Source organism: Hermetia illucens, chromosome 2 (genome assembly GCF_905115235.1).
Source record: "Hermetia illucens chromosome 2, iHerIll2.2.curated.20191125, whole genome shotgun sequence".
In the NCBI taxonomy this organism is placed as follows: domain Eukaryota; kingdom Metazoa; phylum Arthropoda; class Insecta; order Diptera; family Stratiomyidae; genus Hermetia; species Hermetia illucens.
Genome location: NC_051850.1, coordinates 144,065,323 through 144,083,932, shown reverse-complemented (window position 1 = coordinate 144,083,932; position 18,610 = coordinate 144,065,323). Strand labels below are relative to the sequence as shown.

General features: G+C 41.5%; 1 protein-coding gene across 1 annotated transcript in view; it reads left to right on the top strand.

The window, feature by feature from the left end:
• Positions 1-3,747: 3,747 nt before the first annotated feature.
• Positions 3,748-18,610, top strand: part of LOC119647793 (elongation of very long chain fatty acids protein 6) — a 94,823-nt gene continuing 79,960 nt past the window's right edge. The window contains exon 1 of the mRNA XM_038048995.1: positions 3,748-3,953. Within this exon, the coding sequence (XP_037904923.1) occupies positions 3,781-3,953 (173 nt within the window). The 5' untranslated portion in view covers positions 3,748-3,780. The remainder of the gene's footprint in view (positions 3,954-18,610) is intronic.

The window sequence follows — 18,610 nt, the reverse complement described above, 5'->3', positions numbered from 1 at the left end:
ACGCCATATATTATAGTGCTTGTCCAGCAAACCATGTGTTCGGAGTAGGTTTCTTAGTTGGCCAAAATGTAAAACCTGCTGCTATCGGCTTTGAAAACATAAGTGAATGGCTCTGCACTCGGCGCTTGCGAGGCAAATTTAAAAATATAAGCATAATTAACGTTCACGATACTACAGTGGAGACTGTAGAAATTATAGAGGTATCAAGTTGCTGAGTGCCATCAGCAAGATATTCTCCGCTGTCTTCCTAGGTCGGAAAGCCCCATACGCCCAGGATATCATTGGTCCATACCAAAGAGGCTTCACTCCAGGCAAATCAGCAACAGATCAGATTGGTATGGTACAAGGGGATGCCACATAATGCGTTATCTTTAAGCTGGACCTGGAAAAAGTGACTCGCGATGCTAAGGTAAATGCAGGGGACACGATCCTCTTTAAGTCCACCCAACTACTGGCCTATGCTGACGATATTGATATCATGGGAAGAACAACTCGAGACGCACAAATCGCCTGCATCCAGATCGAGCAGACGGCGCGAAACCTTGGGCTGCGCACCAATGCAGGCAAGACAAAATATATTGTGGCAACGTCAGCACCACCCACCAATTAACCAACAACATCAAATCGCACTGGTCAAACGGAAAGAATAAAGATAGGAGACTATCACTTTGAGATCGCTCATAATTTCCCCAATCTAGGGTTGAGAATCACAACCGATAAAAGCTGCGACGATGAAATATGCGTACGGTCGCTGACAGCCAAAAAATGCGCTCCGCTCGAAACGTCTCACCAAAGTTCTTACTGTACGAGACAATGATCTTGCCAGTCCTCATGTATTCCTCGGAGACGGGTTATTAGCAAGAAAAATTGCGAACTCTTGGCAGCGTTCGAGAGAAAAATCCTCCAATCAATTTTTGGCCCCCTACATGAGGATAGACGACCACGTAGATTACATAACGACTAAATCTATGCACGATTCAATGACCGACAAGTTACGGATCGAATCCCGTTCAATACCTTGCGGTGGTAGGGTCATTTAATCATTGATGAAGATACAACCTGAAAAATATATAAGGGCAGCACCTACTGCAGAAAAAGAAGACGAGGCAAACTCTCCCTAGGATGAAACGATGGCGTAGGCCAGGACGCTAGGCAGCTTTTAGGGATATCGAATTGGTGGATCTCGCCGAAAAACCGGAATATCTGGAGATCCTTTTTAAAGCAGGCCTGGACAGGATACCGGTAGTTCCGCAGTTGATGATGACGATGAAATCTCTTTTATACGAGCAATCACCAACTAAGCTCCTTTTCTGGAAATTCTCAATATTAATCAAGATATGAGTGTGCAACGTTTCTCTCATAAACCCCCCCAACCCATATACCATTTCAAAGGTCTAAATCTCCTCTGTATTAGTGATCACGAATTAAGTTCCTTTTCTCGAAATTCTTAATATTAACGGAGATATGAGCGTTTAAAGTTTTTCAAAAGGCTCAGGCTTCAAGGGCGCACAGAGCGTAGAAATGCAGTAAGATCAGAGTCGCATGATCTCTGGCAATGTTGATGAGACGAGAGATCATTGGACACACAGGCTTATTCCCAACATTAGAGCGTGACTTGAGCTGAAACATGGGGAGACCTACTACCACATTACCCGGTATCTCACGGGACACGGTGGTTACTCCACGCAGAATTTGCACCGCTTTGGGTTGAATGATTCTCCGAATTGTCTTAGATGTGAAGATGTGATGTTTCACTGGCCAAGGTTCGCAATGGAGGGGACGAACTCATACGCTTCACACAAGAAACCGAGTATTATTAACGAATATGAAGAAAACAACCTACAATAGATACAAAAAAGGGCTGGGGAGAAGTGGATTCTCCATGAATGGAATTTTAATATTTCAGTCGAATGTCAATTATTCTCGTTAATTATGAGGTCAGCATCTTATTTGTATGGCTTAGGATGCTGTTAATTAGCACGAAATTGATAAGTTTGAACTTCTATAACTTTAACACTAATAGTTGGATTTTTATGAAACTTAGCACGCGTAAGCACGATACTGTCATCTATGCTACAAAATTTGGTACTCCTAGGATGAACTTACGGCGGTTTTCAGTCAATTTATGAAAGTTGGTAATATACTATTAGTAAGTTAATATGAGAAGATATTTTGAGGCCTAGATTTCATCCAAGCGGACCTTCCTAACTTTTTTCGGATTTTTGGGTTGGGTAGTTTCAGAAAATGAGTCCTGTCTCACTTTAAGAGTGTACATTTTGACACCATACTCGCGGACTTTGCAATTTACGTCAAAACTAATATCAGACCCGAGAAGCACTAATCGATAGCTTTCATTTGATACCCAGCACTATATTGACTATATTTGATGATAAAAAAAAACTGCATGTAAATATATGTAACTGACTGCATGCGTGGGATTTCATAGTTCCCATATGTCCACCAAATTTCATTCGGATTGATTCAGCCGCTTTGGAGAAAAGTCCATGTAACAGACAGACAAACAGACAGTGAATCGATTTGAATAAGGTTTTGGTACATGACAAAAAGAAGCTCCGGATCAATTAAAAGGCCTCTCCCAATTTCCAAAGTTTTTGGTGCGGCAGGATTCGCGAAATTTATTTCGTCTAGCTGGGACTGGGAATCCTAAGGAATAATTAATTAAAAAGCTGTATTCGTTCTTAATTACAATTATATTGCAAATAAATATAATGTTCTTAATTTCAACGATAAGTTAATGGTCACCACATGATTATTTACTAAATTGCTATTATAAATTTGCTCTCTTTTTATTAAATTTCAAGTATCCAAGTTTTCTTTGGCTATTTCTCTGTTTGAAATAAAACTAAGCAAACAATACCGGCACCAAATGCACATTCATCTGTAAAGTTTTTTCTCCAAGAGTTTAGCTAAACTATAAACACAGCCTGCGTTCTGCCATGACATATCAACCCGTTTTCATTGATCTTTGCATATAATGAAGTCATAACATAATTTTGCAGAGAGCAGCAACCCTCTTCGGCTGGTTCCCCGTCGCACGTGCGACGATTATCAAACGATTCAACGCCTGGGCGGGGATCTGCACGAATAGTAGCTCATGCAACGGAGGGGAGGAATATGGCACGATACTTTCGCGCGGTCCGTGTGGCTGTGTGTGTACGTCAACGCAGGCGACGTCACGGCCGCCGCGCGAAAGAAAACTCGTCGGTCGCCGCGCTGCACAGTTCATTCATTCATGAAAGTTACGCGCTGACAGTTCGCCCGAGTGGTCTCGCTGCCGTTCCCGTTCTCCTCGAGCTCTTCCTCAGAATTTCGCGTTTCCGTCACGTTAGCAGGGAAGGAACGTCCTCCATTTGGCAGACGCAGACGCCGGCCGCCACGAGAGTCAGATTTTTCCACTTGGAACGGGTGTTTCGCCGTCGTCTTCTCGCGAATCCGTGCCTCTTCCTCTTCCGCCAGTTGGAAGGACTCGAGCAGCGCCCGCAGCGTCTGAAACGGTAGCAATCGCGGTCGAACGGTGACCAGGTAGCGGTTCTTTGCTCGCCCGTGGTGTGACATAATTCCGCGCCCGCCGAGTGTGCTCGCGAGTTCGCGGCCAGCACCAGAGTCCTTCGTCCATCACGCGAGTGTCTCGCAGCGCACGGGAGCCGCGCTCCGCAGGGAAAACGGATCGGGCGTCAGTTTGCCGTCGGCGACGACAGTTCCAAGGACGACAGCCACAGACAGGAAGCGGCAGGAGCCCCCAGCCGCCAGCCCTCCAAGATGAGTGTGGAAATCGCGCCCAACTACTCGTACGTGTTCGACTTCGAGAATGACTTCGTCCACCAGGAGACCAGGCGCTGGATGGTCAAGAACTGGACGTGGGTCTTCTACTACTGCGGCATTTACATGCTCGTCATTTTCGGCGGCCAGCACCTCATGCAGAACCGACCCAGGTAAATATTCCGCGCGTACGTGCCCGTGTTTGCGGCGGGCCGGGCGGCCCAGCCGCGGTCCATTTAGGAAACCGGAAATTTGGCGGAAGAAAGTCGGCCGAGTCGCGGTCGCGACAAATTCCACACCTGCCATCGTCTGTGAGGTTATGTCAGCGCAGAGATGTTGGTTCCTTAGCAGAGGCCGGGGTGGGAGGGGTTTCGCGCTCCGTCTCGTGCCCCACTGAGCAATCGGATGTTTTTTCGGGCATCTGGAATCTAACAAATCGGGGCATTGCCAGAATCAGGCCGCGGACCGTGTTTTCTGAGTGACTCACAATGTTTTGCTTTCTTTGCCTTAACCCTGGGGAGCACGCGAACTTGTGATGCTGCTTATCATCGGCTTCTCTTATCAGAATGAAATCTCAATCAGGAGATGCTGTTAGGCGAGAAAATCGAATCACATGCGATTATTACAAATGTTACTTGTGTGAAATGTGTGGGAATCGCTGCAATGAATGGAATTTATGATTTGTTTAAAGGGGCCAGAGTCCAAAACGTGCATATTGTATGACAATTCGAATAACTGAAGCATTCAGCTCATTCAGTCGTACAATATGCATGTTTTGGACTCTGGCCCCTTTAAACAAATCATAAATTCCATTCATTGCAGCGATTCCTTCATTTCTTTTTGATAACTCAATACTTGAATGTGAAATTTATAGCAACATTCGCACGACGCCTGATAGTGAAATTCACGATGATTATTGGCTAAATAAGAATGAGTTCTTGAACATTTCTAGTGAAAAACTGATACTTGTGCACTGGCAGGAGTTCATTTGCCTGGGAGAAATCCAAAGGTTAACATTCTAATGAGGATATTCATTGAAAAAGTGTACTGTCCTTCACAACTACGATTTTATAGTTGAAAATACATTTTATTATTCAATACGCTTTAAATCCCCCGGACTCTCCCTGAACTTCAATACACTTGTGCCAGTGATCTTCGAATTTATGGATTGCGAGAAGGATGATCTCGAAGACTGACGAAGTACATTTTCAAGGCTGCTCTTTATTTGTGTTTTTCGACAGATCTGACGAGAGGGGGCATAGGAGCTTACATCCCTGGACTAAGAAATTTAAATGAAATAATGGGATAACGGGAGTTTCCATAGTTTTCACATCGGATTTTTCACGTAATTTTGACCCTGATTTTTCCTCCACGGTCCTGGTATCAAGTGAACTACAGTCCCAAACCATCAATTTGTGCACTCTATGTAATAATAGTAATGGTATCGATAGAAGTTGCTCTGCGTCTTGCCTACCATAGTCTATGAATCAATGGTATAAACGACATAGATTTTAAGATGTCTCTAACTTCTATATACTTCACCCTAAGCATCCCAATTAGACCAAACTACTTTAAACAATGGCCAACACTGTGACAGAATATGTAAAGAGGCTTGATTACTCTTCCGACGGAATTAGCAAACAAGGTCCGCAAATATCCTTACCTTCCTCAAGTGGTAGTTTAGCCTGGAGTCACCGGTACCGCCCTGTAAGTTGGGGTCTATGAATCCACTCAAAGTTTTATTACTTGCCGTAAAAGAGGTAGAGGTAAAATATGGACTAGCAACCTCTATAAACTTCACTGCTATCGAAACCTTAACGCTCCCAAAAGGGACTGGTCTTACGATCCGACCCTTTGACTAATGAAAAAGGATTATGATTGGTTTTTTGGAATAGGCGCACTCTCTTCGACAAGGGTATCGAGAGTCCCAGGAATGCTCATTTTCCCCCTGAAAATTCTGGCAATATAAGCCGGACATTTTAGATCTAAGCGAAACAAGATAGTGATACGCTACAGAATACCCATCTCCCTCATGCACCAATGTTTTCTTATACTCTGAGAAGCCAGTGCTAGCAGATACGAATCCGGTGTCAAATTGTTACTGACGGCTAGCACAAGGTGCGCTCTCTTGAACTGGGAACCTATTTCCGATAGGATTTTTCCTTGCTAAATTCCGGCCCAGGTTAAGGAGCATCAAAATTTATAGTGAAGCGGAGAAGTATTCTTTCTACGAACTATTACACGCAGTTCATGGGAGGCTTCCTGAAAGTGACATTGTGATCGTGATGGGTGATCTCAATGCCAAGTTTAACGATAATGGTTGGAAGTTGTCCAAACACAGATCCTTCCATAAAGTTAGTTAGACTTTAACTGAGGAACATCGTATGGACAATCAGATTGACCATTTTGTGATCAGCAGTAGATTTAGGAATTGTCTTCTATGTGTGGAATACAAGAGAGGCGCTGGCATCGGCCGCGAAGGGACCACCATCCAATGGTGGCTTGCGTTTTGCGTCCGCCACTTCTAGCAGGTATGAAGAACTGCAACGCCGACAAGCTCCATATCGGACGTTTATATGATCCACCGGAAATTTAACGGGCTGTTCACCATTACAAAAGGGAGTTTGTAATTGCTCTGGTCAGGGAAGCGAAAGATGCCGCAGATGACCCTGATTCCAGAAGTGTGCAAATCTTTCGATGGTCCTGTGAAGGGCGTTAACAGTCGACTTTTCATCCGCGATGACGAACAACTGAAGAGAAGGAAAGAACACTTCACTACGGTTCCTAACCGTCTCACACCCGGCAATGTTCCTCCTCTAGTCGCCATAACATGCGGATAGGGCCTGTTCCTCCAAGCAGAAGAGAAATCATTTCGTCCATCAATGCACTCAAACTAAGTAAAGCCACTGAACTTTAAGGTCTCCTCGTAGAGTTATTTATCGCTGTACCTGCAATTTGTGCAAATCTACTCGTAGGGAAATTTTGGGAATCTAAGATCTTTCCCAGAGAGTGAAAGAAGGGGATGATAGTTAAAGTTACAAAAAGGACACCCATTTTGAGCGTTACAATTGGAAGGTAGCTAAAATATTCCTGGAACGCATCAAAGAACATTTCGAAAGCTTGATCGACAGAGATCAGACTGGTTCCTCCTGAATTGATCACAACATCATATGGAACATTTGAGAACAGTGCGCGGGTTTAACATCTACGTAATATCTGCTGTTCGTCGGTTTCTAGAATGCTTTCGTCAGTGTGAACAGAAAGTGTATGGCTAACCTTAAACGATCAGCATTCCATCAGACAGAATGACAAATTTATGCCAAACTGATCGTCTAGGGTATTTTTATCGGTGTAATGCAGTTGCCATTGTGTTGTTATTCAAAACATAACTTCGGAATGGTACTGATCTTTTGCCGTCTTGTTTATACTGAACACGACACTATTTCAGTATTCATCAGTCCATTTTTGATGGATTGACTTATGGCAAACTATGACTGATGAAATACTGATCCGTACCCAAGATCCATGTGAGAATTTCAATAGCTGTGCGATCGCTAACCAATCGACAAGAAAATTCTTTAACTGGAAGCAGATTGGGGGACTTGCTGAGGTCCGACGTACAGAAGTAACTTCTCTATGGTCCGGCCAGTGCAGTTCGTAAATTAATGCAAAGGAGCGAAAGACATATGTACGAAAACTGGAGAATCCCCAAGTTTTCTGCCGCCGTTGCAGGCTTTCAAATCTCGCGCCCTTGGCCCGGATTTTCTTCCTACAACCCTACCCTTAAACTAATACAAGTCCATGCACATCTCTCGGATACCTGGGGATGTGCCCGATAAAAAACCTGGTTCCTCCTGTACTGCTATGCGGTTGCCTAACGCTGTGTCAGTTTTTCTGTTTGTGGTAAGCATTTAAGTCGGAACTTAGAGTTGTGGAATTCGATGATTTTCCACTGTTTTAAAAGGAGTTTTCAAAGATATATACTTTTTTCCCGAAAAATTGGGATGTCAAATGAAATCCTTTGGAGCATCAAATTCTCGAATCTGTCTTATTTTTGAATTTTTTAAAAAGTAAAATGAAAGTAAAACCTCAAAGTAATAACTAAATGTCGTCTTTCCAAAATAAGAGATTATTAAATAGCAGCATCACGTTGACGGAAACGTGAACGTTGTTTCACATAAAATATTTTAGTCATAAAAGGCATCATCTCTGATTCCTGGAATAACGTCAAAGTTCATTTTTGAAATATATTCTATCCACTTATCTGAAATTCTAATATCATTAATATAAACGAGAACGACACGCAATTTCAAATGCAACATGTCCATAAATCCATATTCTATTCAAATGTCAAAAAGGCACTTGTTTCGCTTGTAACGCTCTTCCAACCTGAAAATTATGGGATGCAATTAACACTGGAACATCTAAGTTCCATTTTAACTTGTAAATCTTGAACTATAGTCAGCCAACAACGTAAGGTCAACAACACGTGAATCTTGTCTAAAACGTTTGGCTTTTATATGCATTTTACAATTAGAAACCAACCCAACCTGGGTTTGTAGGACAAATTACATAAAATTCAATTAATGATTTAAATTGTGGCCATGCATAATGCATTTTATTAATTTGAACAAAGAAATTCCAAATGAAATTCAAATGAACTGCATTAAATTCTAGTTTACCCTTCAAAAATTTTGTTTGGTATTCCATTGTTCGTTGTTATCAAATCGTCTAATTAAGCCAGGGCAAGGTTCAAGGCTCCCAGACAATCAGGTGATCAGTTTGTACTTTGCTATCATAGATTTTGACTACCTTTTATGATAACGCACTGTTTCATAGTGCAAATGATCATGACTAATATTCAATTAGGTCGAACGTGCGAAAAGCCAAAGTCCGGTGCAACAGCTAAAGTCCGATCTTATTATTATTATCATTATTTAAGATTTTCTTAAATGAGAACTACCAGCTACTCACGTATGTTGGTATGCTTATCATAAAACTGTGAACTTAATTTTTAGATTCTTTTCGTGTCTTATATATCCCAGGACTTAATTTTTTCTCCTACAAAACGTAACTTATCCTTTGATAGAACCTCCTTAATACTTTGCTCAGAATTTTAGAGGTTTTAAGTACGCCCTTACCTTTCAATACCCAATATTTATTATATATCCCAATAAGAAACTGATGGTCCTACACGTTGTCACCAGCAGCATCTATCGGTATCCAGTTTTGGCCTGACGCGATAAAATATTCCAGATGCCCTGGTCTCGCGCCAAGGTCGTTCAGTTCGTTACTCCCAGCACATGTAACTTAAAGATTCTTTCGATTTCGGTTTTTTGGGCGTACATAAATAAAAGTTGTATACGATCACCGTCGTTTATAAGAACCAGTTATACTTGCTAAGAATTTTTAGAATCAATACCTGAAATTGGTGCCGATTGACCTAGTGTTGTTTTTGTAATCTTCGTTTGACACTCCCCAAATAGTTTAGATTATTCTGGCAACCATTCAGCAGGTTTAAGTCGGAAAAAAATTGAATTAAAATTCAAGAGAGAGATGGAGAAACCTAAAAGATTATGGTGTCTGTTACTCTAAGAAAAAAGTAGTCAAATTCTCCTTTCACATTTCGTAGGAAAATGTTTTCACTAAATTTTTTTATCGGCTTATACTTGAAGATCACCTACCTCATTTTGCGATTTTCATGCCTCATTATTTAGAACAACAAAATTATATCAAATTTTTTATGCGAAATAATTTTTTTTCCGTAAAAGCGTTCATTGAACTACATTCAAAGTGCTCCCTGCCTGGCGAAAAAGTCGCTCTTTGGAAGAACCTTTCTTGAAAGATTTTGGTCCAAGATAAAGAACTCTACAAGGATGCTTTCTAGAATCTAAATGACATTTTAATCGTGATGGGCAATCCGAATAACAAAGTAAATTGAGATAACACGTCATCAGCGACATATTGTTCAAACATAGAACCTCCCATAAAGTCAGTTTCAGAGTTTCAATTGTACAATGAACATATAATGAAATTAACAACATCGCAATCAGCACTAGATGTAGTAGTTTTCTCCTAAATGTCCGTATCAACAGAGGTGCAAATATTAGCCTCGAAAGAAACCAGTATCTGATGGTCGCTTATCTTCGCTCGCATATCGCTACATCGTCTACTCTCATGGGAGCAAAGCATTAGTCCTTTAAAATCAATAGGGCCATTTCCGCGCCTCGGCTGTTATCCAACAGTGAGAAAACTTCTTTGCTACACAAACGACCGAAATTCTTAACAACGCTCAAAAAGATCGTCAGAAGATCTGATTGACTGCAGAAATGTGGAGCCGGATCGATAAATGTAAGGAGTTGAGAGCTCTATTGATGGCTTCGAACGAAGGTGGGCGTGATGCGGCTTAAAACTGCGACAAGCGTAGCGTTTCATAGGCTGTATGTGCAATCGCACCATCGTGCTGGAATCAATGGTTGCATATTCGATATTTCCGAACTTATGACGCCAAAAAATTGCGTATTATTGTCCAATATCGGTCACCAGCGATGGTTACTGCATCACAATTTACATCCTTGGGAGAAGTGTGGGCGGGTCACCCTTTAGCTGCGTTAGTCCTAAAAGCAAGAAAGTTGTTACCCATTCACATGGGTCATAAGTAGATGACCCTGTATTAAGAAGGTGTGCCAACGTGAAAAAGTTTCTCATTAGAGAATTAGTTGACACGCTCACCACTAGGTGGTGCGACGTAGCGCTATTCGTCAAAGTGATAGCTGAGCTAGATATATCGATTCTGCTTAGTAAAACCCACAAATGCCAGGCTCTTAAGCAGAGGCTTCTCACCGCGACAGAGGATTCAAAAACGAGTCAACTTCTTTTGGACTTAGAACTGGACAAACAACTCTCGTCACGGTTCCTGCAATTCCTACAGTGCATCGCCAGAAAATCTGTGTCAGATTCACTAACAGTTATTGTGCATTTACTGCATCATCATTTCCACTGCGCAACAACCGATATCCAGTCCGGGTCTGCCTTAGTAAGGGACTTCAAGCATCCCGATTTTACGTCGAAATCCCCCAATTCGATGTTCCCAAAAGCTGCCTGGCGTCCTAGCCCACTCCATCGCTCCAGCTAAGGCAGGGTCTACTCGTCTCCTTTTTCCATCATAGATATTGCCCTTAAAGACATCCTCACCCATACGGATTAAGCGGCCCTCCAACCGCAATTTACTGAGCCGGATTTTAACCGCAAGTCGATGGTCATGGTATCGCTAAATTCCCTCATTATATAAGCTAAGAAATCCTCCATCGTCCTGTAGAGGGCCAAACAATTTTCTCAGGATTCTTCCCTCGAACCCGACTAAGAGGCTCTGCTGGTTGCCAGGAATCAAATCTTGTCGTGGTAGCTTTCACCGGTTGTGGTTTTCAACCTTAGATAGGAGATACTATCAACCATTTCTAAATTGTATTCTTCTATTCTTATTGTTCTCATTTGACCAATGCCATTTGGTGTAACAGGATGTTTTTCGTCTTCATTAATGTGCATCCAAAGACTTCGATCCGCCTGCACCATCTGGATGAAGGTAGATTGTATATCTGAAGGTGTTCTCCCATAATGTCGACATCGTCAGCATAGGCCAGTAGTTGGCTGCAATTTAAGATAGATGATACGTCTCGAATTTACATCAGCAAAGCGAATCACTTTTTCCAGAGCCAGATTAAAAGGAGCCACGATAAGGTATCCCCTTGTCTTACACCGTTGTTGATAGTGAATAGTTTGAGTGATCCTGCCGTGTTTATCTTGTCTCGCACATAGATGAGGGTCAGCTTAGTCAGCCCTATCAATTTGGTTGAGATGCCGAATTCTCTCATGGCTGTGAAAAGTTTTATCCTGGCTATGCTACAATAGGCGGCCTTGAAGTCGATGAAAAGATGATGCAACTGATGTCCATATTCCAGCAGTTTTTCAATCGCTTGTCGCAGGAAAAAAATCTGATCTGATACTGTAATTCCAGCGGCTCCTGGCGACTTATGATCTTTAAACTGATGAATTGCACGAACTGTTTCTTTCATGCTTGATGACCCAGACAGCATTCTTCCGTTGTCTTCAGGTAAATCTCTGTGCGTGCCCGCGTTCTTTGCGATTGCTGCATTACGCGGTATGCAGAATTCTTCCGTTCCGTTCCTAACAACTTACAATCATCATCGAGGTAGTCGTTCCGTGATCCAAGTCTATATTAGTCTGGCCTCTCTGTATATTAGGACATTCAACTTCTGTTGAAGCCAAGGCTTGGCTAGATAAACATTATTCGGACTTTGATCGAGGAAAATCAACCATTGAGAAGTGGTTTGCTAAACTTAAACTAGGCGAAATAAGCACCGAGGACGGTGCACGCAGTGGAGGCCCCAAAGAGGCTGTTACCGACGAAAACATCAAAAAAGTCCACAAAATAATTTAGGATGAACGCAAAGTGAAGTTGATCGAGATAGCTCAGGCTCTAAAGATATCAAAGGAACGTGTTGGACATATCGGGCATGAATATTTGGGAATGTGAAAGCTCTGTTCAAAGTGGGTGCCGCGCGAGCTTACAATTGACTAAAAACAACTAGTTGACGATTCTGGGCAGTTTTTGAAACTCTTCCGAAACATGGTTCCATTATTTCACACCACAGTCAAAACGATCGTCATATGAGTGGACTGCACGTCGTAAACCGACTCCAAAGCGTGCAAAGACGCAACAGTTGACTGGAAAGGCTATGGCATCAGTATTCAGAATGGAACAACCATCAACAGCGACTATTACATAGCGTTATTGGGGCGCTTGAAGGATGAAATCGCGAAAAAACGGCCTCATTTGAAGAAAAAGAAAGTTCTGCTTCGCCAACCCAACTGTTATTAGGATAAGGTATCGGTTCGATGCTCGTAAGAAAATATGCTCATAAGAAAATATGCAAATCGTTTGTCCATTTTGATTGAATCCGTGATTTTTCATGTAGTTGTCAGCCCTACTCAAGTCCAAATCTGGAGGGCCATTCGGCATCATTTGTCCTGTTTTCAGACACGGAAGAGTCGTCTTCATCCGTCTCCGTCTGCTGTTTTCAATAAGAAATAACTCCCAGCAATCACCACATGTAGAAGTGGAGATATGGTTTGGTAGTAGAGTTGGTGTTTCGTTCAGCAAGCGTTTCACAGATTTTATGCTGCATCGTGGGTACCAATCTATTATTTCGCCCTGGACTTATGATACCCTTTAACCATTCCTCAATCAGCAATCGGAAAACCCAGCGAACCACTAGCCTAGAAGACGACAGCTAGTGTTTTCTCAAAAACTCACCTAGAGAGCTTCGACTCAATGTCCCGGCCAAAGTTTTTAATGAATACTGGGGTGGTTTTCTCCGTCGTCCCAGGCTCTCTCGTACGAAACATTCAGAAACCCTGTCAACGCAAATGGCTTCCGACGAACGGTACTCTGACACCTATGATGTCAAAGTTTTCCACCGCTCGTTTCGTTGGCAGTTTTGATGGTCAGAGCGTGCCGATTATCTAAAATATTGTAAACACAAGTTTCAACACGCGTCCATAACAAGTAAAATCAGTCAAAAATTCTTATCGACTGATAGTAAGAAGTTGCGATACTTGCCATTGCTGAAAGAGTTCGCCGGGCCTGCAGACCCCACGATAAACAATGCCGTGTAGACATAATCCCACGGTTCTCTTCGGACACGTATTGATTTGGAGACTACAATTAGACGCGGTACTGGTTTATACTGAGTGCTGGTTTAGCATTCATACCAGCTGGTGTGAGGCCTATTTAGCGCCTCTACCGCAAATTAGGAGTTACGACGCCGTGTTGTACAGCGCAACTCCACGCTTAAGCCCACGACGCAAATAACCGGACCGAGAGCACATCCCCAGGAATTGTCCTTGAACATATGCTTCCAGAGGACCATCCCGGTTCCCGTGGTACTAGATAACCTCCGGTGAGACTTCGTGCGAGTGCCACTTCTGATGAGTCCTCTGCAGACTCGGGTCTGAACACCCTCCTCGAATATGTGGGCGGTGTGTGCGAATTGAAATAGTGAAAAAAGTTCCTCATTGCCTACGTCTCGAATCAATTCAACTCCCTCCCCCCTTATCCGATGTCAAAAATATTGTATAGGAAGCTTGATGATGTAATTAAAAAACTAAATCTTATTTAACAAAGTGTCTCATGAGCTTGAGATGATCACTGTACAAAATTTCCAAAGTTCTTCTGAATTGTGGCGTGACATTTTCGTGAATGCCAATATTTTCACATGACTCTCACCAAATATAGTGAACCAATATTTCTAGTAGAGACAAGTTCTTATTGAACACAATACGATAACCATATAACGATAATATGTAGGTTTGGCTTGTGGTTTTCCTATTTGCCTGAAAATAGAATTTCAATGAAAGATTGATTTTTCTAATTAGAGATAAAATTCTATTTTTATACACATAAAAGTATGTCTTCTCCCCCGGGGCTTTGGAAAATTCTACCATTTGGATTAAATTTTGTAAATTATTAATTAAATCGAAATAAGCGTTCAATCGTGACTAATTGTTCTTATATTTCTTCTCTTTTGCAGGTAAGATACATGAGAATGGGACATTTTAACTACGCTCGATGATTTACGCCTTGTAAGTATCTGACAGCCTGATTGTGTTCGTCTGGAGTTTGGAGCCCATTTGGAACTTGACTGAAAAACGGATTTATTCATCCTTGAATATATTAAGATATAGACTGATGTCAGATTAATGAGCTATGGATTTGCGATCTTTTTATTCATGTCAAGAACATCTTACCGCGTGGCTCATTTTATATGTTACAGAAGCTTCTGTATGATGAGTAGGGATTTAAGTTAAGCTTGTATTTTAGCAAACATCTTGTAATTAATTTGAAATTGAAAGCCATTAACCCAAATCTTTACTAAGAGCAAAAGTGTTTTACGTAAATGTAATCACCGCGATATTTAACTAAGTCATTAACTCTGATGTTCCCATCGAATTCGGTGATCTCACCCATTCCACTATCGTCAAAATGAGTTAATCATTTCCAGCCGCTGATATTAAGATATGACATCAAAAAGTAAATAAGATTTCATATATTTTTGGAAACTAAATACGAAAGTAACACGGTAATACTTAAAATTGATCGAATCCGGTTCATCCATTTGCAGGTTCCAATTATGGAATTTCCTCATGTGAAAAGTTAAAAACGTCAAGGAAAAAACTTCAGTTAAAATCAACATTTTCGCCGAAGTCATTACTATTGTCATTACGGCGTTAAGTTGCTTGCTTGCTTACAGAAATATTTGCATGTTTACCAGAGTTTCCACTGAAACTTGCTTGTTTAACGTAAATAAAAATAATTAGCCACACTGAATCGTATTGTCGCCATGTCCACTGAAGATGTTCTATCCGATAGTAGTGGAAGCATGTGTGTATCTGATCCGATTGTCTGAGTTTTAACGGTGCAAACTACATATAATTTCTCATATGTTGGACATATCATTAAAACATGCCATACGTAGAAATTTTTGTATTGTATTGTTAAAAAGGTGAGAATACATTGGTAAAGACACTTATTGATGATGATAATCAGGAGGAGAATGGAAAAAGTTGGTGTTTACATTCAATCTTTTTATAGAGAATTAACCATGCAATTATGAGACATAGATATTAGAATCTACTCGTACTTTAAATTTTGTTTTCTGAGTCATATTGCACGATATGAGAGGAATTTACGACTAAAAAACTGAGGCTTGCTCTTCGCATTGCGGTTTCACAATTAATTTTTAAGATTTTCCGTAAACAAACTCTCATTAAAATCAATTCAGAGAGGGGAATATTCACAAGATATTGGCATATGTTACTAGTTTATGGAGTGGAGATCATCTACTAGAGCATAATTTCCGTTTTTTCCTCCACTTGTTTCTTCCATCCACGGAGACAATGTACTTCCTGGGCCCGTCATCTGTGCCGTACAGCCTCTTTACAACAGTTATTGCCAGGAAATTTCCCATTTGACTCCAATTGACCGAATTAAAATTTTCTCTCAAGATTCAACAACAGAGGGCAGTCTATAGTAGGTTACTAGCTGTGTAGTGTTTACTGATGTTGCAGAATATCGCGAACTAGGGAGGCACTAACGGAAATTATTATAGGTTTATTACCGAACTAGGAAGGAAACCACCGGCAAAAATTTTGGGCCTCTGTCATTCTGTGACAAATGGCAGGCTGTCCGGCATATACCCAAATAGAGCCAGTGCGAGTCATGGAGGATCATGAGGACTATAGAGTATAGACCAATGGCTAGGTGCCTCATACAATCGTTTATAGGTTGCTGGGGTTGGCTAATCATAGTAGTCTGCACGCCCGATTTATAGGTGATCCTTCTTTGATGGCGTTGCAGCCCAAATCGAGCCTTGGTCTCCCGGATGGATCACCAGTAATCGCAATCCAAAGACCATGTCCTCCAGTTAGAAAATCTTAGAATGGACCTGTAATCTGCGTCCACTGAATCCTCCCAACGTCTCTTCGGCTTTCCTTTTGGTCGGCTTCCATGGACTCTGCTTTTCAGCACTGGTCTCGGAATCCTTCCCTAGTACATTCGTTCGATGTGGCCAACCCATGGCAATTTCCGGATTTTGGCTAGTGTCGATGCTAGTGGGTCATCAAATAATTCATACAATTCATGATTATATAAGATTAGCCAGGCATGTCCTTCCTTTACTCCTCCGAAAATCTTTCGCGAGGACTTTTCTCTCGAAGATATCGACCACGTCTCGCAACCACACACCAATGCGGGGCGAATTAATATCTTGTAAATGCGCAGTTTTTTTGCGTCTGTGTACTTTTCTCAATCTCATTAAGGAGGAAAGCGGGAAAACTGGTACGAAAATGCCTTGAGAGACTTAATACGCTCGACTCGTTCAATAAGGTCTGGATACTCTGGGTTCCAGGTCATGTTGGGTTGGAAGGCAATGAGGCAGCGGACGAACTAGCTATGATAGATTGCTTAAATCTGACCAACAAGAACCTCCGAATCATAGTGGGAGTTTTCGATGGTCACTGCCGGCTAAACAATCACTTAGGGGAGCTAGGGAGAGTGTCCGGCACTTGAACACTTGTGCAAAGGTCGAGGCATCTGGGAAAACACTCAATACCAAATGCAGTGTTGAAAGCTTTGGAAGTGGCGAATATACTAAAGTTCCTAATAATAGGTACACTAAAACCATTTAAAGGGACACAATAGTTCTTTAAGGACGCGGTGCGACTTTCCCCTTAACAGAATAATAACAAGTCGGAATACCGGAAGCTCGCACTTCGGGTATAAAGGTTTTGTGTTCATCTTATCTAAGAAATTTCAACGCATATTTTTCTATCCGTATTTAGCTACAAATCCAACATAATCCTTCATATTTTTCCAAACTACGAGACATACGTACATATTACAGCCATAGATATTACGCTCACCCTAAACAAACAAACTGCCTATTTCCGAATACTGTACACATATATGCACGTATATCAATTGATCGTACCCATATTTCCGAATTAATTCTTATATCTATCTGAATTGGACACTACCCGCAAAGTCCATTAGCATGTATATACTATATACCTACATACACACATGTCTCGTTGGAATAATTGATATTCACATACAAATGAATGAAAACTAAAACAAAATAATCCTTTTCCACCCAATTCATAGGACCTTATTTCGTTGTGGTATTGACGAATTGATGTGTGATGATGACGTCATGCAGGTTGTAGAGTGCACGAAATTCACAAAAATGGTAAAGTTTTACCTCCTATAACTTTGTTAATAATAGCTGGATTTTCTTCAAACTTGACTGAATTGTGCACCATGCTCTTCGTTACACCTGTGCTAACTTTTGTACTTCTGGGATGAACATAAGGGGGGTGCAGGGTAAATTTCTAAAATGTAGAAATATACTATTATTAACTTTATTTGTGCAGATATCGGAACCGGATATATTTTGAGGCCTAGATTTCGTAGAGATACACCACTGTGATTTTTTTCAGATTTTTCGGTTGGATAGGTTCTGAGAACGAGACCTGTTACACTTTTTGATGGTCATATTTTGAGCCCTCACTCCCCTATGTTTCACCCAATTTCAAATATTGAACCAGTTTCGAAAAGTACTAATTGAGACCTTTAATTTGATACTCCACATGGCTACATTCTGTAAAAAAAAATTTTGCAGCCTCCTTTCACATGTATGGGGAGCCCCCCCTTAAACTTAACACAAAATGGCGCTAATTGCTGCATGTAAAGGGAACGGCAGATCACATACTCTTACCAATTTTCGTGACAATCGGTCCAGCCGTTTCCGAATAAATCGGCTGTGACAGACAGACAGACATCGAATCGATTCTAATAAGGTTTTGTTTCACACAAAACCTTAAAAAAAGGGGGAAAGCGCAGTAATAATTCGCCTTTGGATTTCGTGTTTCCTGTTTCCGTCCTTCGAGCAGTAGGTAAACGGATTGATCTACCTGTTCGAAATTATGCTCGCCCATTGCAATGTTCTACATACTTGCAACCGTCTTTCGAGTTTGAGTCATGTATTTCGTTTTGCATTATTGACCTTTAACCTGACTGACCCACTCCTGTCTCGAACGGCTCGAACGCTTCTTTCGCACGAAGCATTGTCGAACAAGAATATCCACGTTGTCTGCGTACGCCTTCAGTTGCGCGAATTTTACCTTCCTGACAACTTTTTCGAGCACCAAGAGAGCAAACCACTATAGGGAGTTCATTTTGGTTTCTTACCCG